The following is a 22,040-nucleotide window of genomic DNA, read 5'->3' on the forward strand; positions in this document are numbered from 1 at the left end:
CGAGCATATGTATGCATGTAGTTAAGTCTAAGGGATAAACATTTGCAGATTATTATGCTAAGTTTCTAGAATTCAGCTGAATCAAGCTAGGGATTAGTCTTTTCTACTCCCAGTAGTTCTCTGAAGAGAACAGAAATAATTGATTTTTCCCTCAAGTGCATGTTCTACAAAAAAATTAGCTCTCAAAAACAAGCCAAGGCAGTTGTTCGATCACATCTCACCGGCTGCTGCATGCCAAGGAGCAGCAGTGGGGGGAAAAAGTCACACAGGGACTGCACAAAGGGGAATGTGTATCAATATTTAAAGGCTCTAACCTCAACTTGTATCTTGTAAAAATTCATTTTTAGCATTAGTAGATTTCAGAGGTGGAATATATTAAATATAATGCTACAGAATTTCAGTGTGAGAATCTTCTGTTGATAGATTTTAGGCTAAGTTGAACAGAAGTTGTAATTTCTGTTACAGGTGCAACAAAGTAAGTATTACCATGGAGATCCGACACTGAAAAACTGGCGGTAAGTAGCTAAAGGCACTTATCTTAGAATTAAAAAAAAACAGTGGCAATTATTAACAAAACGTGTAAGAGCTTTACATTTAGACCTATGCAAAATTCAGTTCTACATTACAAATGGTGATAAAAGTACTTGAAAAGAACAGAATTACTTCAGTTTGAAATCAAGACGGATGTAGTAGAAAGCATTTTGGATGTACCACCTCAGAAGCTCCGCAAGTTTGTGCTCCTGTTTTGGATAAAACACATGTTATTGAGCTAAAGCATCAGAGTCACCTTCAATATTAGATATGTCTTCATGATGTACCATTTAATCACCCATTTTCTTCACTTAAAAGACCAGCAACTATAAATCAATGAGGTTTTTTAGCTTGTCTGACATGCAATGATTCTCCATTTCTCTGGGTTTTTTTATATGTTCTGAAAGGTTCTATTAGTTTTTACATTTACTGAAAAACTTCTAATACTGTTGTCTTAGTTTACTGCTGGATTCTATAGCCAAAGTCTTCCACACATGAAATTATTGGAACATCTACTAGATGAGGGGGAAGCAGAGGAAAATTAGGACATGCAATACTCATTTTCCACAAAGCTTTTTTTCATGTACAAGTGTCTAACTAGAATTTGACTAAACTAAGAATACATAATATTTTACCTGCTGTTTTGCTAAAACCTATCCACTTCCTAGTGGGTTGTTAAGGACTCTGCATTACTCAACATGAATCAACCATGGCTATATTTTACAGGCTATTACAAGCATAAAATCTGCACTTAATGCTGAAATGCTCCAAGAATACCAACGCACAGTATGTCTGAAGTAAACTCTCAACTTTGCACCGGGAATGTTGTTTAACAACTATCACTTTTCAAACTCAGATCACTCCAACAGCAGCCATGACCCTTTCCTTAGAACCTCTGCCAGAAACATGTACAGCTGAGATGAAGTTTGTCATCTCCAACTCTGACTTAAAGTTATATAACCAGAAAAGGAGATACTCAACTTCTTATAATTGCAAAATTTAGGTAATGTTATTTCAAGAAGTAAAGCTACACAAATGAAAAGCGTAAAAAAGCCACCAATCTTATGGTTTTTAGAACTGTTACAGTATTAGCTCCCATTTTCGGCTTATGAAAGGGAAAACAGAAGGAATCAGCTAGAATTAGAACATGTGGAAGATATATTGCTATGCACAGGTGGAACCTCTCTATTGTTTCTTCCCACTCCCCGTTCTCCCACCACTACCTGGTCACATGCACCAAGCACCACATAACATTAATTCACCAAGGTTAAGTGTTTAGCATCGAGCTCTGCAAAGTATCTTCAGCTATCTGCAAAAGTGAATCTTTAAGTGTACTGTGATACTAGTGATCAACACAGTCGAGGCCAAAACCAAGGTGTAAGGCATTCAATTCAACATGAGCCATTGGCAACACTACAATTCCAACTCAAAAAATCAGGAGCAGCTGCTGTGCTCTCTGTATTCCACAGAACTCCTCATTCAGCTACATAACTGGAGGTAGCAGGTGGGAAAAGATGATGATAGAGTTTTCTTTTTTATCTAGGGATTTTCAAGTATGCCTGATAGAAGGTTGATTGCATATTTCTTTTCTATGGTGGCAGAGGTCAGGCAAAAAGAGGCAAGGGAGGCATTTCATTCTATGTCAACCCATGCTTGATCAGGGCTTCTTGTTCTAGCGTGTCCTTAGACTGAGCCGTGTGGCAAGATGCATATGAAATGGCTCACATTACTGATGGTGTCATCCTTTACCTCTCATACTCTGAGTATGACTGTTCTTATTTGACGAACAGATCCATCTTAATGGCCAGTATTCTATGCAGTCAGAAAGTCTCCCATACCCACACACTCTTTAAAGACAAATACAGAGTCCTCAAGGGTCTTAAAATAGGCTCCACCCCCATCTATCCAACTAAAGTGCTTTTTGGCATTGAGACAGTAGGAGACTACAGTAATATTTTCATATGTTTTACATGTGACCAATGATCCCCTCTACCATCATGACCTCTATCTGTCAATATACCTTTGATTGATGTTCATAGTGGAGACTGCTGATTAATCTGCCAATACTTCAACATAGTAAGAGGACAGTGTCAATAAAAAGTTGTAACAGTAGTTTATAATTTCTCTTTATCTTAATCCATATCATGAAGACTAATACAACCCCAAATCTTCCTAGACTACTCAATCCATTCAGCTTCTCAGTTCATTACCCTGTCTTTTTTTAATCTGTACCATTTTCTTGTTTGTAGTACAGCTGCTTAAGTCTAGTTTCTCTAGAAATTGAAAGTTAACTCTCTGGAGTTAAGACCTAGAGATTAACTTTTATTTTTTGGGTATCACTGCAAAAACATACAGTTCTGTATTCTGTATTTTCCAGACTTCCAGTTTCCGCTTCTCAAGTAGTTACCAGAATACCTCAAAACAGGAGCACCACGTTTATTTATGAGAAAGCTTAAACATTATGAAAATAATTGCTTGCCCTACTATTCCTCACTTGATTCTAATCTCCATCTCCTAAACAGCAAAGATGGCTGGTCATTCCTGTCCTCCCCCCACTACCTCAGAAGACTTCAATCTGAAACTGGGCAATGGATTCAAGATTCAGCATGTGTGTGGGTATATCTGTCACCTTTTCCCTTTCATACCCTCTCTTTGATGGAGAAAGGAGTATTTAGCCTCTTTTAACTTAACAAATTTCTTTCCACAGGGGTCCTGTCTCTCACTCCAAGTGAAGCTTTGGCACTCTACAGTATTTGCAAAGCTGGCATGTGGGAAAGTGAGAGAGATGCTTTGGTCAGTAACATTTTCTCCCAGTTCAGTTCCCACATTACATGACCTTTCCTTCATACCTCTTGGCTAAAGTTTGGGAAAAAGTTGAACATATGAAAACCTCAAAGCGCATATGCTGAGTACAGAAAGGAATTAAAATAAGCCTTCAGGTACTTTAAAATAGGAGATTCCCTCTATACTTTCTTGGAATACACCAGTTCTTATCTGTCAAGATTTTCTGTACCCTATATTCTTTACCTCTTATTTCTTTCTCCAGTTTTATTTTTTCTCTGGTAGCCATTTTTGCTTCTGTAGATCTGTGCCAAGGTAAGAATAAGAAGGACAGCTTTCACTTTGTTACAATTAGTTTGCCATTTAGTGTATATACTGAGGCAGTTGACCCTCTGAAAGGGACTCAAAATGGGGGAATAAGGAAACTGTCAGCATGCCTTCCGCAAAACCCACATATCCAGTGCATCAACTGCAAGAGATCAAGCTGAAGAGATATGGTCTCACAATGAGTTCTTGCTAAAGCTGCACTTTTAACATCACATAGGATGTACTGAATCAAAACCAGCTGTCACAGGCCTCCATTTTCTCATGTTTCAAGAGAAGAATCAGATTTTTCTCCTTTTTAGACAAGAATAGGACTTCAAGAATGTCAAGTGCATAGATAAAATTAGGTAAAATCCCTGCTTTCCTAAAGCAATGGGAAACATAACAAGTTTCAAAAATAAAATACAGAAGCCTTTTCGGAGTCTAAAAATCCTACAGTAATATATGTCAGTGTATTCCTTTGTACAGCTACATGATACACATTTCAGTAAGTCTGTCAGTTTTGTAAACGAGATAGGACTGCAATCACACCAGTTACCCAGAGCTGGTTCTACACATCGGCCAGGTCCAAGCTGTTCCTCTTGCTGAAGAGAGAAGGGAGGAAAAAGCTGAGATCTAGGCATGTTTTTCCTCACTACTTATTGCTTACGTCCAGCCTTTCATCCCAGAAAAAGGAAGTTCATTTTTGCCTCTTACTGAAAGTCCTTGAATCATTCTACTTACACTGCTGTTTGACATTTAAAAGAAAACCCCATGGTTGAAGAGCTTGCCATTAGAGCATACATAGTAAGCCATTTCATTATTCATCCTGCTCTCTCATGGTCCTTTCAGCCACTTAACTGAAGTCACAATTTAAAAGCAGGTGCTGAAGCTGTTAGGTACTACTCAGAACTTTCTACCTTCTGTATTGTATTCACTAACATAGGTACCCAAAAATATATATATCTCTCTCTCACTGTATCACTGTATTCAAAACTAGTAGTAGTAAAAAAAGTCAAGTTAACATGGCTTGAGGACTATCTTGTCCAACTTCCAGATGTTTCTAAATACTAAGCAAATTTAGCATCATTTTCTTCCTCTGATCTAGCAAGAACTTCTGTCCAGTCTTCAGTTTGCACCCCTTGCAAAAGAAGTCTTCTTATCCCACTAGAATTATCTGAACAAGTCTCTATGCAGAAACACAGAAAACTTAACTTCTGCAAGAGACCTAACATGGTCTTTGTTGCTAGAACTCAGCAGTGAGACAGCTCCCATCAGGGTGCGTTGTGCTGCACAGAAACTAGCAGTCCAGCCTCTGGAGGCAGATGATCTGCCCTTGGATTCACCGGTATCTCCTCAGTTCTGGTGAGCTAGAACACTAGGCCTTGAGATGCCACAACTTCACACAAAGAATTTGAGTCTGATCTGAAAACACTGTCAAGGCTGCTGTTAACTAAATCACAGATGCAACTGGAAAATAACACTTATCAGGTGATTACTTAGCCACAACAATATTCCATTCTTCCACCAGATTTCTAGATATCCAGTAACTCCTTTGATACTCAAAGATACAGGCTTTGCATCTCCCATCCAGTCAAGCAGGATGAATTGCCAACTCTAAAACACAAATATCAGATACCATCTATTACAGATCTTCTCATCTGTCCTACAAATCCTCTAATATCAGATATTCAAGTGATTCAAGATATCTGATTCAATCAGATATTCAAGTGATCTCAAATGCTGATGGTGATGCTAAAACAGGCGACCTGGAAAAAAGATCTTCTGGGAAGATTCATGTACAAGCGTATGGTTTTTTTAGTTAATTTTTGCACATACCTGAGGAGCACAGCAACCACTTGCAGGCAATTTTTCATCCAATTTTTAGGTCTCAAAAGCTGTACATAGGCAAGCTCACAATGCAGTTTGCTCAGGCATAGGTTTGGTTATAGCTGTTCCATGCAATGCTGAAGATAGCTTATTATGTTGAAATGAGTCTTTTCAGTTGGTTTCTTTCTTTCTTCAAAGGTATTACTCCTATATCTATACCGATGAGCCTAACTATATTCCCGATGAGCCTAACTATATTCCCGATGAGCCTAACTATATTCCCGATGAGCCTAACTATATTCCCGATGACATACTGCAGGTTTCACCAGTTTGCAACAGAATGAAACCCATGGACCTAATCAATTTCTTGTTCTGAGACTTTAGTTTGATCTGTACAGCTTGTGACTGGAGACCTCAGTAGTACACTTTGCACAATGCACCCCTGTTTCAGCATGACTTGTTTATCTTGCTACCCCCAAAAGGCAAATGAGAGAAATAAAATGAGAAAGCTCAACAACTTCCCCTTTTGTTAGCAACACCTCCTTCTGTCAAGAATTACACCAAAATTTGCTTACTTACATCTAGCGAATCCTCATTGACCAGGATGAGAGACATACTCTGTGAAATCAGTTTGCAAGAGTATCCTGCAAGAGGAAAAAACATAAGGACTTAACTTTTTGGAAAAATATTTAAGGCTTAGCTAAACCTTAAAAGGAGCATCTATAGCTCAGATTATAGCTTACTTTTTGAGCAGTTACTCTTATCAGGCAGGCTACGGGAAGCACTAGTGTATAGGATACACTCCAACTTCTGCATTTTACTAGCAACAGAGGCTGCATTTTATCTGCATTTCCAAATACATCACTTGATGTTTTAACTAAAAAAACACTATTAACTAGATGCAGTAAATATAGGCTATATCTCCTACAGCAAAATTAAATATTTCTATACCTAAACTTTTTTATCTACATGGAGACAGAATTGTGTTCAACATGCTACAGGAACAGATCTGAACGCACAGTTGCAGCTATGCCACGTGTCTGGAAGCACACGCATTGAATCAGTTGGTGCTACCCAGTCCCCTTAGCCCACACTTGGGTTACATGACCATTTTTAACTCCTGAGAGTTTAGCGTGGAAGGTCCTGGGCTTCATCAAAAACTACAGACCAATGACACACCCAGAGCCCCTACCAACTGCTATAGGCATCAGGTAATTGTACTAGATTATTCTTAGTGTAGGATTGGGGCATGAAAGAACAAGAGCAAGTTGCCATCATCTGGAGCAGCACTTGGAAGGCAGTTCTGTACCAAAACTCAAAGCAAAAATTCTCAAGACAGAAAAAAGCCTCTTAGTTTTGTAATAGTAAAAGGCAGTGACTGCAGTACCACTCAATGCCACTGAAGTGGTGGTTCCTCGGCTACATGATTGTCGCTGACATGAGACAAAGTCATAGCCAAGATACATATACTTGGCATTTACAGGATAAACAGTTTAATTCCAGATCATATTAGTGGCAAGAGACAAATACAAACTCACAGCAGACTGACCCCATTGCATGATCCTAAAAGCTCACGCAAGTTCTCCTGGGATTGGCACAGTCATGTAGCTTCATAAAACAGAATTCATTTATTTGAAGCACATGTCTTTTATTACTGATCTAAGTTACATAGGAAAAGGAAATACAATAGAATTATTTTGTATTTCTACTGTGCTTTGTGTAGAAATGAATCACGGCAAGTTTAAGAAATTACAGTCGTAACATGAGGTCTCAGGAAGTCTTTCACTTTTCTTAAATGGAGACTTGAGACTACTGCAGTTCATCCCAGTGATGAACCACTGCAAGGCCAACAGGTTCAAAAGCAGAAGAGCGTAGTCAATGTAAAAACATTAAGTGTCTCTCTCCATATCTCACAACAGCAAGAGAACAACTAAGGCATTAATTTATTTTCTGTGGGATTCTTGGTTCCTTAGGGAAACCACACTGACTCATCAACTGCAATACAGATCATTTCCTCAGGCTACAGAATTTTTATAATTGAGCTAGTTTTGTAGGTATAATCCAGGGTTAACATGCCTGCATGAACTGCTTCTGTCAAGAAAGCAAATCCCTCACCTTCCTTTGCAAAAGGCATGCTTGTATCACATAGCCAGGCACTTTCAGGCAGCAGGTTTGATGACCTGCAGCAGTTTTGTTTCTTTTCTATTTTTGCAGCTGTGTGGAATATGAATATCAGATGCAACCTTGCAGATACATTTTCATCTTATTTCTGTTAACAAGCTAAGGTTTACTTTCTGCTTTAGAGAACAATATAGAATGACATTGAATTCACACACCCCTGTTAGGAAAGGGATGAAATATATTCTAAACAAATGCAACCTACAACATGAAAGCTTTACAGATAGTCTCCAATTCTGTCTGTGAACAAGTCCTAGGCAGTAGTACAGAACCAAATAATAAAACTTCAACAGGTATAGACAAAACACTAACTTCGGGGAAAAAAGTCAGTTTGCCATTTTTAAAAGTTAGTCCCAGGCTGAAGAACCACTTCCTTATTTTTACTGAGGAGAAAACGAATATTACAAACCTCAGCACTTCCCTTCACATCAGGGTTATTCATTCCCCAGGGAATGGCAACAACCTTGTGCAGTAGGCTGTTACAAATTCAGTATAACTAATACAAAAGGATTTTCTAGTAGCATTTGATTGGAACAGCAGCTGCAATAGCAAGCTGTAATTTCTAAACCACTGCTCACAGTTTCATTTTACCCTTTTCAAAACAAGCAAGATGCCACTCGGCAAGTGGAGCTGGAAAAAACCCCAAACAACTGTGGGAAACAGAGTTACTCTGCTGTGCATCTTGGAAGTCATGAGTCAGAAGAACTAACCCTGCAATTGAGGTCATTTTGCTTCTTGTCATCACAAGAGGAAGGAGATCAAGATTGGAACGGAGAATACAAGTCAAGCCTAACAACAGTTTACAGAAGAGCTATACATCATGTACAATTTCAGGACTGCAAAGATCTTAAAATCTAGCACTAGTATAAAGCAAAGTAACTGGCAACTGTAAGATTACAAGTGACATCTGTAGTAATATTTTAAAGTTTATAATAGTTTTACTGTTAAGGCAAAGGCCATCCAGAGTCTGCAGAGTGTTTTAAAAGAAGTATGAAGGTACAAGAACACTGTTAAGCCTTCTAGAGTCATTTGCAGACACAGGCTAAGGACAGTTTCAGCTGCTAAAAACTAAAGACCCTATGACATGCTCGAAGATGTTTCTGAACCTGGAACTCCTATTTTCTACAGGTAAAGTAGTTCAAATGGTTGATCAGTATTAAAGCTTATCATTAATACACTCCTCACCTGCAGGAATATTGGCTGTTACATGGCTGGGTGGAAGGCATACAGCCACCTCACAGCAAGGTGGATCATTACTCCTCAGAGAAGTCAAAAAGGCCATCAGAGAAGTCAAAAAGGCCATCAGAGAAGTCAAAAAGGCCATCAGAGAAGTCAAAAAGGCCATCAGAGAAGTCAAAAAGGCCATCAGAGAAGTCAAAAAGGCCATCAGAGAAGTCAAAAAGGCCATCAGAGAAGTCAAAAAGGCCATCAGAGAAGTCAAAAAGGCCATCAGAGAAGTCAAAAAGGCCATCAGAGAAGTCAAAAAGGCCATCAGAGAAGTCAAAAAGGCCATCAGAGAAGTCAAAAAGGCCATCAGAGAAGTCAAAAAGGCCATCAGAGAAGTCAAAAAGGCCATCAAGAGACAGAGACACAAACAAATTCTGAAGGCCAAGGAATCAAGAAGAAGCTGGAGGAACAAAGTATTCCAAACTCCTTGGGGCAGCTGCCAAGAGCTCCAATATCCCTCAATACATATGCATGTCCATACAGCAAGCAATAATCCATAAGCGTAGCCTCCACACACAATGAGAAAGTGAAAATAATTTTTATTCCCCAGATAGTATATTTACACCTGAAGCGTGAAGTGTACACGTGGATTGGGTTTTAAATTGAATGTTTATTACTGTTTTAGCGGGTTACATACAAAAACTGGAAGGGTGCCACATGTTTGTACTTTCAAGCGAACTTGAACACGAAGCTAATTATGTTTCCAGAGTTGGACTACCAAACTGTACACTAAACAAAGTGATAATTTAGAAGTTTTAAGGGACATGCTTATTCTTTTCAAGCTGCTATCATATAAAAAGCAGTTTTAGAGACAAGTTGGAAGTTAGCCTCCTTCAGAATAAGCAATTGCTGTAAAGGTCATGTATCTGTGTTCAGGCTAGCTGCTGTCAGTTGATGTATCAACTTATTTCAGACATTTATGACAAAATCTATAGCTACTTTTTTTTTCATTTGCCAAAAGGTGATGCTTACCTCCTCTCAAGTTGACTACTACTTTTAAAGAAAGCAAAATCTGCAGATAGTGATTCAAACCAGATAACTGGCATTTAAATCAACTGTGTACTTAAGCCATCCACCTTATTTCTACTTCAACTGTATCTGTTCAGCAAGTTATTTCATATTTTGGTACCAACTTTAACATACAATGACACATGAAACTTCATTCAGTTTTGTAAGTGAACAAAAATTCTTGTCAGTCAAGCAGACTACATTCTGAAATTCCACTAAACCAACCAAAAGCAGAAAAAACTAAAAAGCTGACAAAAAATAGCAAATGCCCAAAGTTTTGCTAGGGTACTGTAAGTTCAGTTACACAGCCTCACAGTTCTGCTAGGAGGAGCCTGAAATACACCCGGACTCATCGACATGCAGTTCTATGTATAGAAAGCTTCACTGGTCACATTCTTCATACAGTTAGAGAATCTTTAAGTCAATGTGAGCTTGAAAAGGCTAAATAAATATCTCCAACAACCTATGCTGTTAAGGATCCCCTTAACCTACGCCTGTACATCTAAACAGACTAACCTGCAAATCTGAATGCAATTGTGGATGGCACTTCACATGAGCACACTAGAGACAGTGGGAATAAGCAGAGTGTTCTAGACTTAAGAAACAAGGTGAAAGTATCAGTCAGTTCTGTGAGATGTCAGATCACCAGAGTGCCACTCCGCCTCTTCCTATCTCTGGGCAGATTTACAAAGTTACAGGAAGAAAAACAACAAAAAAATACAAGAGCATCACAGCATGTCATGGTTTAACCTCAGCTGGCAACTAAGCACTGCACAGCTGCTCACTCACTCCCTCCCCGCCCCAGCAGAATGGGGGAGAGAATCAGAAAAGTAAAAGTGAGAAAGCTCATGGGTTGAGAAAAGACCAGTTTAATAAATGAAATTAAATAATAACAATAATAATAAAAATTGTAATGAAAAGGAAAATAACAACAACAAAAAACAAACAAGACAGACAAGTGATGCAAATGAAAACAATTGCTCACCACCCTCCAACCGATGCCCAGGCTGTCCCCAGGCAGTGGTGTCCTGGCCAGCTTTCCCCCTATTTTATATACTGAGCATGACATCATATGGTATGGAATATCCCTTTGGTCAGTTGGGATCAGCTGTCCTGGCTCTGTCCCCTCCCAGCTTCTTGAGCACCCCCAGCCCACTCGTTGGTGGGGCGCTGTGAGAAGCAGAAAAGGCCTTGACTCTGTGTAAGTACTGCTCAGCGGTAACTAAAACATCCCTGTGCTATCAACACCATTTTCAGCACAAACCCAAAACATAGCCCCATACTAGCTACTCTGAAGAACATTAACTCTACCCCAGCCAAAACCAGCACACAGCACTATATTGTCAAGGATGATATATTTGGAAGATAAGTCATGTCATGGGGCAGGGGCGCTTATATCAGGATCTATTCCTTTACTCAGTCTTTACTACTCAGTAATACCTGGATAGTCCCTCTCCTAGGAGGCTATTAGTCTTGTGTGAAGGGCTAAAGCATGATGGCAACATAGGCGTAGCTCACAAATCAGCATTTCAAGCACAGCAGCATTCTGTGAGAGCGCAAGGTATTGCTACCCAGGCTGCCCACCTTGCACACATCCAGAGTGACAAAAAGGCCAAAGGATTTTACTTTCAAGTACTTAATAGACCTAGTCATGTGGCATATCCAATGCAAGACTAACACAATAGCAGAAGTGCTATACAGCACAACAGCTACTTGTTAGAGGATTGAAATTACAATGTGCACCTCCAGCTCAGCCCAGCCTTACTGTAAAATCTTTGTATTTGTCAAATTACAAGTGGAGTTGGGTATATAGATATATCTGATTTTATCAGATACATGTATGACCTAAAAGGAAACCTAATGTTTAAGGGCTGCTTCTAATAATGAACCTAAACTTCTAATGCTGAAAACTCTCCAGTTTTATGCTGCAAAAGCAGGCAGTCAAACACCTATGTCTTAAGTAGGTTACCATTCAATTATATCAGTACCCAAGCACACCTGTCTGATGTATTTTAATTTGTAGTTTTTGTTCATATCATTGTAAGATTTTTTGCATAACTTAAAAACTACGTTCTTAATAAAGATGCATCAACAAGTTTGAGACAAGGATATTCATATTGTGCCTTGATAAAACAATGTATATTAAACTATCCATGCACTCAATAGCAGCAACACACTTCCGCTAACAATCACGACATACTTGACTAACTATGTGCCATCAGGTGATAGCAGGAGCAGCATCAGGTGATAGCAGATTCAAGCATCCACCTACTTTCACAGACAAGGTTTGCCAGAAGTTGTAAGCTATACGCTTTGTATTACCATATTTCCCATCACATCCTAAACTGCATTAAAGTCTAGAAAAGGCAGTAAGAAAATAAAAAAGCTGTAAAACCATTTGATATAATACACAGTGTAACTGAAACATTAGTTTGGTTGAGCTCTCCATTTTCCATCAGAACAGAGTTACCTATATTCATTCCATACAAGAACTGCACTTAACCAAAAGCAGAAGTATCCCTTTTGCCTTAAAAAAAGCTGAACATAGCCTGACACTCAGAGCAAAAACTTCCCTCTAAAGTCCCCCCTTCTCCAAAGTGAAGGCTACCACATGCTTGTCTGCTACCAAGGAAGCATTCTATAAAAAGCAGGCCTCTTTTTGTTTAAAACCCCCACACAGCATTTCTAGTATGTAACCTGCCACATACCAGACAAATTCAGAGTAACCAGAAAGATGGATACCTATGTTGAGAGCTGTTTCCTGTTTGTCCCCTGTCAGAATCCATATCTTAATTTCTGCCTTCATTAGTGTGGCTATTGTTTCTGGAACACCTGCTTGCAGGCGGTCTTCAATGGCTGTAGCTCCAAGAAGCAGTAAATCCTGGAAAAAAGAATTTGAGGGATTGTTTTCGTAAGATAAACCTGTTTGGAACACACTCAAAAAAGAATTAAAGACAGCTTGTTGCGCCTCATTGCTAATACAGCATTTTGACAAGCAATATACACTACAGTAAGTTTCTGGTGTCGCTATTCTACTTCCTCTGCATACAATTTTCATTTCGAGAGGTACAGAATGAAACCCAGTGTTTCTGATCAGAAAGATGGCGCTGTTTCAAGAGCAATTAATTGAAGTTATACAACTCCAAATCTAGCCTATGGATGAACGTATGTACTAGAGCATTCACTAATCACCATAGGAAGATGATGAGTGGTCATAGTTTATATATTTAAGCTGACAAAACAAAAGTCACCTGGCATCATATCATTTAAACTAATTTCCCTCCCATAAAATGGACATACAAACTGGATACAATCAAAGCAAAAATTATTGTAACTATTTATGGATATAATCACTACATTTATGTAATACAAGTGGTATGAACATGAAATCAATCCAAGTATCTCTAGGTCTACATGCAGATGTCTGCCAGAAAAACATGTCTCATAATAAATTCAATAATACCAAAGTTAGCCATAGTCTTATGCAATTCTAAAGCAATTGCTTGAAGAGATTTGGCCATGTTACAGAAAAAAGTCATGCAGACAAAATTCCTAAAAAATAAACCTTGTCAAAAAGCACAGTCTATTGAGCAGATTTTAACTTAAAAAGCATTTTAATGATTCCTTAGACATGTAAAGATGTTCATTTTAAAAGACTGATACAAATTGAGTTTAGTTATATGGTATCATTTCAGGAATGGCACAGAAAAATTAACAGCTTCTATTCTTTCTAGGGACTATAAATATTCAGAACAAGTGAAAACAGATGAAGTGAACATTAGTAGTTAGGAGAGTTGGTGTTATGCAGCCTGGAGAAGACAAGGCTCCAGGGAGACTTTATTGTGGCCTTTCTATATATAAGGGGGCATATAAGGAACATTGAGAAAGACTGTTTACCAAGGCCTGCAGTGGCAGAACAAGGGGCAATGGCTTTAAACTGAAAGAGGGTAGACTTAGATTGGACATAAAGAAGGAATCTTTGGGGTTTTGGGGTTTTTTTTTTGGGGGGTGGGGTGGGTTGAGTGGGGAGGGTGGTGTTTGTTTTTTGTTTTTTCTCTTTACCATGAGGGTGGTGGGACTCTGGAGAAGTTGTAGATGCCCCATCCCTGGAAGTGTTCAAGGTCAGGCTGGATGGAGCTTTGAGCAACCTGATCCAGTGAAAGATGTCCCTGCCCATGGCAAGAGGGCTGGACTGTGATCTTTAAAGGTCCCTTCCAACCCAAACCATTCTATGATTCTATGAAGAAGGCATTAGAGCAGCTCCTGCTCGTATGCATCTATACATGCATAAAGAACAAAAGAGGAAGTTGTTATTCATACAGGTGTGTAGGCTGACATTAGTTCCAGGTCTTGACAAAGCTTAAGTTTTGTCATGAGATATTCACCTGGTAAACACAGTAGAATCAATTCCTGTAAGTCATTTGCTTTAATAACCTATTAGCCTCCTGAAGAAACATTAGCCCTATCGATGCTAACAACACTTGAAGGTTACAAATGCAATCCAAGTGCACAACTGCAGGTTGTCTTTTATTCCTGAAATCACCTGTTAAGCAGTTACACATGACAGCACAGGGATTGGCATGGCTGAGCTACCCAAGCAGGGGAGTTACTATTGCATCTGCTGAAGCCCTCTCAGCCAGTATACAGGTGGGGAAGAAAGCCAGGTCAAGTTTGTCTCTGTGTGTGCACCTGTACTATGACCCAGTGACCTCAACACTCAGACTGACAAATTACCTCTCCCACTCGCATCTGAGCCCTTAGGTGAAAAATCTGCCTGTTAAAATATAATGTATTTTATATTACAGACACAAGCCAGTTTATCTAAAAATAAATGCCTGCAGACCAGAGAATTTAACCTGGGAAATACCAGCTCTAAGAAAAAAAAAATTAAGTTTCAAGTGCAATTCCCTGCTCCTTGGTATGACCAACAAGCAACCATTAACATGAAAGGAATACAGTGGATAGTGCCATACTGGTAGGAAATAAGTCCAAAACTCCAATTCTACAACCCACTCATGGGACCCCTTTTTTCAAGGCATAAAAATGTGAAAAGAGGCAGAAGGTAGATGGCCAAAAGTGATCTAAGGTTTGAGAAGACATTTTAAAGAGAATGAACCCATGTTCGTTTTTCACCTCAGTGAAAACAGAGGAGTACAAGAGCACAATGCAGGAAGCAGAAAGCTGAAAGGTGCTAGGCAAACTTATAGAATCAAGGATTAGATAACCATGCTGCTACTGACCCACCAACACAAAAGACGACTTTAGGTGTTAGTTTGAAAAGCAATACCCAATCTTCAGCTATTTAAGTTCTTGGATTTTTCTGTTAGCCTTTGAAAATTAGCTCCCATCCTAGTCTCAACCTCCTTCCCTCTTCTGCCCCAACTTAAACAACCAAGAGTGCTCCAGAACTTAAGTTGCATTGTTAGTATTAATTAAAAAATAAATTGAAGTTCAAAGTGTTTTAAAAGAAACCACTACATAAAATGAGAGAGAAATAACTGGAGCCAGGGGAAAGAGCATGACAAACTGTAGGTGAGAAGTGGGACTACCAGCACTTCAGAAAGCAGTAAGACCAACAAGTATCAAAGAAACACTGGCCCCTAGTGTTGCCGTTTTAACATTACACTCAGTGTGGGATTAGAGAGTTTCAAACTGGTTCTCCGATACCTACTTTCCCCTTCCAGAATTAGGAGTTCTGCAATGTGCACAGAGAGCAGTTTTTCATCTTTTTTCAGTCCATGCAATACAGGCCTTGGTGAGCACTTTGTTTTGTTTATAGCATCTACAACAGCCTTCAGAAAACCTGAACTCTGACTGCGGTATGAAAAAGGAACAAGTTTCTCCTCTTATACTAGTACATGTGAACTTGGTGCAACACAACAATTTTATACATTATCCTTATCAAGTTACATCAACCTTACACAATACAGCAAGATAAAAACAATATGAGAAAAGAGTTTATAAGTAGCAATGACCTTTATACATAGGTTAGCCTCAGATTTACGAACTAAAACTTGAGAGGTCTATGGACTGAAGAGGTTGCCAACTAAGAACACCTTTTCAGTTTCTCATGAATGATATTAACAGTTTGTTTTATTGTATAAAACCTAAATTCCATGGGAAGAGACACATGTAAGGGAATCTGTATCTGATCAAAGTAGTATGCATCTTTCTTACTTTTTCAATGATCTCATAGCATTCCTCCAGCTTTTGAGTTCTGTCTTTCAGAACTGTACTGGTTTCATTGTAGACATTCAACCACTCTCTATAAGAGTTTTCTGACAGGTCTGCATAAGCAATGCACAAAGTCCTCAGACCTACAAAACAGAAGACAGCTATTACACAAGGTAAAATTACACCAAGTATCAGCAAATCATTGATGCCCTAATGAATGCAAAATTCTAACCCTCTCATTAGAGGCAACAGGAGTTTTTAACGCACACTTAAACACTGGATTCCAGAAAATCTCCCTGTACTTTAAAGCATTTGGGTTTTCACATATGTAAAACAAGAGTGACTCATTTAGGTTACTAATGTTCGTGCAAATCAACAGAGTACCTGTTGGGCTCAAACTTCTCCCTGATTTTCAGTATTGCAATCTAGCCATACTGAAGCAACAAAATGGTCATCTTTAAAATTTTAGTTTAAGTATGAAAGCAAGCTTGGCTTTCACGTATTTTTAAAAAGATCAAATTAAACAAAAAACTGGCTACATATTGTGATTGGAGATATTAGTCAAACATACTGCACAGGCCATGTTTCCTTTTAGAAAGACTGTTTTCTCCTTCAGTGTATGCCCACATTAATATACTCACATTAATAGTGGGAGTTACACATTCACAAAAGAATAGCAAATAGGGCCCATGAAGTATGAAAACTATTTTATAAGACAACTGACAAAAATTAACATACAGAAGTAATGATTATTTTTTTTCCGGCATGAGTCAAGCAGAAAGAAGTGCATGCCATAAAACACAAAAGTTTACTTACTGAGAACGTAAAGAAGGTTTTTTTTTTTTAAAAGCTGAATAAATAATGTTTTCAGTTTTACCAAGAAAACCACTGGTTCATGGTTTTACTATAATGCAAGTATTTTCTGCTACTGCAGAAGAGGGGACAAAGCCAAGTAGTTCCCTATAAATGGAGATGTTACATCAGTCATGAAGGCCTTAAAGACCATTTCAGATCATCTTTGATGTCTTGGTCTTCCAGGCTTCTCAGCATATTCGGGTTATCTTTCTGCTACATAAAGCCAGGGACTTTGTCATTTGACTTTTACATTGGCAAAACCACCCCTAACTCCAATGTAATTGAGGTGTTCTGGGCAATAGAACTTATGCCCTTTCCCTTCATCGTGGCCATGCTTTCTTTCCAAATTCCACTTCCCTACTGAAAGCACACAGAAGCAGGGCAAACACTGCCTTAGGATTAAAGTTATTCGACAGTTGTTAATTTGCTGATTACACACCACTTAATTTATCTTCATAACTATCTTATTTGGCACTGCAAAACTTAAACAATGAAGAACATGCTGGAAGTAATTTGATAAACTGAATTCTCATGACATGCTGTTTCTCTTACCTTCTGTTGCGAAGTATTCAAGATGGCACAGTGTTTGCTCCATATACTGAGAATCTTTTGAAAGCCTCTCAAAAATTACATTATCCTATTAAAACCAAATTCATTACAGAGTAAGTCTACATGTGAAGTTCCCATTTGTTTATTTACAAGCTCAAGTGAAGTAACCTGAGTGGACTTGCTAAACCCAGAACCTAAGACTATATTTACAAGTAATGCATTTGTGGTTTAGAGGCTCTGGTTTGAGTAAGTAATCTGGATTGTGCCCAGTGGCAGACATACTGCATCCACTTTAAATAATGGAGACAGAAGCACACTCTGCCCTCCTCCCCTCTTCCCATAAAAGGGTCCTCATTATTGGGCAGTACAGAACACTCCTTTTGAATTATTAAGTGGATATATTGATTTTCAGATAATATAAGTGTCTAGTCTTATTCAGTACACATTGTAGTCCCATATAGAAGAGCTTCTTGCAGTATTTTCTAGAAAATGTTCACACTGATGTTAAAAAATAGAAGGCAGAAACACTGAACAGGTTCTACCACAAAATTCTCTCAGAAATAACCTTCCTCCTACAGCAACTTTCTTCCTCCTGCAGCAACCTTCTTCATCACTAAATCAAAGTGCAATTGAAAAGGCACAGATAACAGCTAAAAATCAGAATGTAGCATCATCACCTACATATCTAGAGTCTCTGGATTTTATTCTGCAACTACCAGAACAAGTTGCTATATACATTTAAAATGCACAAGCCCTGCTTTGGCTCAGATATGTACTCTTAAGTAAACAGGCCTATATCTATTACTGATTAGAGACAGGCATACAAAACAAGCAATTTATGATGGATGTGACAGGATGCAAGATGACTATCAGAAAGTGGAAGAGTTCACATAGAATAGGCAGTTAACTTACAGTTTAGATGAGTGGTGGATGCAGCAGAACATACAAGAAAAACACCAGATTACACTAATTACAACCCTTTTGCTCTGTTAGACATCTGAGTCTGCTCATACGGAAGATGGCATGAAATTTTTTATTACAAGCTCTCCTGTTCTCCATCCCTTCTAGTGCCACACTCCAAGAAACAGGGTGAACACAGGCATGGTATGACCAACAAGCAGTTGCAGATCTGTGCAATCCTACTAGGCATACAACTTCAAAATGCTGCACAATGACAGTGGACTTAATTCACTCCCACCACACCAGCATGAAGCTGGCACATCTTTACCAAATTAGGGAAGTTAAACTGAAGCAAGAGCAGTGCACCCAGACCTTTATGTCAGGACAAATTCAAGTAAACCAGATCCTTACAGAAGTCAAAAGTAGTTTTCCCTGTTGCAAAAAGCCACCTGCATGGTTTTCCATTGAAATTAGAACCACTCTCTGGCTGTGGCCAATGCTAGTTTTGCAGCCTTTGTACTTTGGTTAAGTTATTGCTCCTGTCAGCAAAAACAGAAGCACAACATGGTGCAAGTCATGATGACAAATAACAGCAGGTGCATAGATGCAAGAGCCAGATCAAGAGCCAACCACCTGAGAACAGATTTTAGTATTATAGATTCAGACAACAGCATTTAGTCTAGCTCCTCAACTGCTGCTGCACAGCTGGGTGAAATCCTGCCTTCACATAGGTAAAGGGTATTGCTCCCATTACTTTCAGGATTTCAACTGGGTAGTAGAAAGCCTTGCAATCTTCCTGCCTGCAAAAATATTCAGAGGAGGAATGACATATCTCCTAAATCACTTGGCCCTAAACAGAAAGCCAACAGGTATTATGTATGAGACATGAAATGCCAGCATCAGCCACAGCTGTTGAAACAGTAACTTGTAGTGTTAGTTCTCCATTAGGTAGCATAATTACTTACAGCCCCTTTGCAGTAGAGACGTAGCTGTCCTGCTGGAGTTCGAACAATCACTGACATTCTCTTCCTGTTGCTATTGGAAGAAAAATATTTGCTTTCATTAGTCATGGTAATGACGAGCAAGTCCTGTTCTAGCCAGTGAGTTTTCTCAGATATCAGGTGAGATTAACAGTAGTAACTTAAGACCCCACAATCCTTGACAGCAAGGAGAAATACTAAATTGTCCACTTCCAGCTTTAGCCTGATGGCTCCCATTGGTGAGCATTCAACCATAACAGACTTGCACCTAAAATGTGAGCAAGAATTTTGAGAAGAGCAAGATGGCACAGAAAACCTCTTGAAAGAGCGGGAGTCACATTTGTTATCAGTTTTTCATTATTCCTCAAGCAAAATTATTCTGGGGACTTGGGCTAGAAATGAATCATTAAGGCTGAATGTGTATTTATTATAGGCATAACAGACATTGACATAACCACCTACTGACAAGGGCAGTCATTTGACTTAACTCAAAAGAACACAGAAATGACATAGAAAGGAATCATGGTATAGACCAGCTCTTGGCCTCCCTATAGGTTCTTTATATTGGTCTAATCAGACCTACCTAGTTGGGATTATGTCGAACAAAGTCAGACCCTCTGAGCACGGCTACATATCAAGACAGTCAAGTTCAGGATATGTTTTTAAAATAAAAGTAAACAGTAGCATAATGTACACAAACATTTAACAAAGGAAGGTAGGCAAGGATTTTTTTTAAATATCAATTTTGGCATTTCACTTCTCAGGCTCTCCCTTAGAAGAGCCACTGGAAAAAAGCAGCTTGAAAGAGGCAGGGGCAAGCAAATCAACTCTCATCAAGAGAACCCTAAGAACATGTGGTTTCATATTCAAAACAAGTTATCTGTAACTATAATTCTTTTCCTTAGCGAAAGGGGAACTCAGAAGCATTCTCCTTCCTCATTCCCTTTTGCCAATATGTACAAACAGATCAGAGTGTAGAGCAATCTTACTCCTCTTCTGAAGTTGCTATGGCAAATCTAGATCCTTTTCAGGGCTCAAGAGCCACTTGTAATAAAGTAAGCTCTTGGCATGTATGATTAGACAAAACCATCCTTTTTGAGACTTCCTAAAGTAGGTCTGGAAGGACAGCAGTTAGCTGTGCCCAGAGTTTCTGCAGCAAGCTAATGACACTGGGAAGCTTCTTGTGCTTTTTGAAATCTAATTATAGAACTCCCTCACTGGTCAAGTGGGAAGTTGCTACACACAGGGAAGAAATAAGACAGCTTTTTTCTGCTGCAAGCAGGCTACAGCTACTCCTGTCTACAGACACCAGGGTAACTGGTTGATTTGTCAGAAACCCTAAAAGACTCTTCTAGTACCTTTTTAGATATTCCTACAAGTAGCTTAAGTATCTACATTCTGAATGAAAAGGGCAAGTAGTCAAAAGTAATCTTCAAAGCAAGCCAGGATGCAAGGAAAGCTGCCTACACAAACCTTTCCTGACTTTAGTTTTACATACTCCTTTAGAGCAGAACCAGCCAACTCAGAGGGCAGGGAACAAGACTTCAAGGCTTTAAGCCACAGTAGAGTAGAAAAAACAGCAGAAAAGCCTGCTGACTACCACCATCCAAACTAACAAAAACTTGATCAGCTAACAAAGAGAAAGCACCTTTTGTTATCTCCAGTGATTTAGGGGCCTGATTCAACACACAAAGCTTCTTGCTACCCAAGCAGTGCCCATCCTAAGTAGCCTGACAAGTTAGAAGTGCTTGCAAGGTTTAGTTTTTCACAGCTGGAGTGGTTCTTAAGAAGGGGCACCAAAAAGCCCTCCAGTTGTACATTCCACCTACTCAAAAAACAAGTAATTTACAGAAGCACTATAGAAGTGCAATCTCAAAGCACATTCTTCAAGTAGGCAAGTGACACATCAGGAAATCAATGAGGCACAGAATGACACTTTCAGGGCAGCAACTTCTCAATAAGCCAACAGAGCTAGAGTGGCAGGGGAGAGCTCCATACTCACATGCCAACAGCCACCAGTTTGTAAGAAGCTTAGCCCTATACTAGAAACGAGGAGATGGAGGGGTAGGGCAAAATTAAGGAAATTCAGCTTTTCTACTGCATCAGTTCACTCTTATTCTCAATAATATATTTACAAAAATGGTTTTCTGGTTACTCTGCATTTAGTATATTAGAGAAAAACTTACCTGGAAAATTCCAGCACATTAAGAATTTCAAAGGTTTTTTCTTTTCCCAGCTACAAAAGAAAGCATGTACTGTTATAAGTATAATTTGCAGTATATTCTTACATGTGTAAACATTCAAGTTGCTTAAACACCTTTGTTTACACATCCCAGTGTAACTAAAACGTGGTAATAGCTCCCTCTCCTGGTAAAAGTCATGTAGAGCCCTATTTAATGGAGACATCCTAATCTTACTTGAATGTCTAATTATGTGGGATCATCCTCCATTTACTATTTCACACCATTTCAAGGAACTAATATTTTACTCTAGAAGGATAAGCACGTTCTTAAAGTTAAGCTGCATATTTACTTAACTGCTACCGACTAAGAGACATATTACAGACTGTGAGCATTATTCCATTTTAAAATAAACATGCCATCCAGATTTGGTATTACAATAACCTTGTCTGACCTGCCTTAGTATTTCTTCTACTTGAATTTACAAGCATATTAGATAATATTTTTTGTGGCAAAAAATGGTTAACTGAGGAGTAATTCCTGT

General features: G+C 38.8%; 1 protein-coding gene across 1 annotated transcript in view; it reads right to left on the reverse strand.

The window, feature by feature from the left end:
• Positions 1-22,040, reverse strand: part of ATP8A2 (ATPase phospholipid transporting 8A2) — a 286,903-nt gene that overhangs the window by 222,316 nt on the left and 42,547 nt on the right. The window contains exons 18-23 of the mRNA XM_059825756.1: positions 21,503-21,552; positions 19,302-19,371; positions 17,440-17,524; positions 16,036-16,175; positions 12,601-12,739; positions 6,025-6,089 (exon numbers count right to left, since the gene is read on the reverse strand). Coding sequence (XP_059681739.1) covers positions 6,025-6,089; positions 12,601-12,739; positions 16,036-16,175; positions 17,440-17,524; positions 19,302-19,371; positions 21,503-21,552 — 549 coding nt within the window. The remainder of the gene's footprint in view (positions 1-6,024; positions 6,090-12,600; positions 12,740-16,035; positions 16,176-17,439; positions 17,525-19,301; positions 19,372-21,502; positions 21,553-22,040) is intronic.

This window comes from Gavia stellata, chromosome 1 (assembly GCF_030936135.1).
Source record: "Gavia stellata isolate bGavSte3 chromosome 1, bGavSte3.hap2, whole genome shotgun sequence".
NCBI classification, from domain to species: domain Eukaryota; kingdom Metazoa; phylum Chordata; class Aves; order Gaviiformes; family Gaviidae; genus Gavia; species Gavia stellata.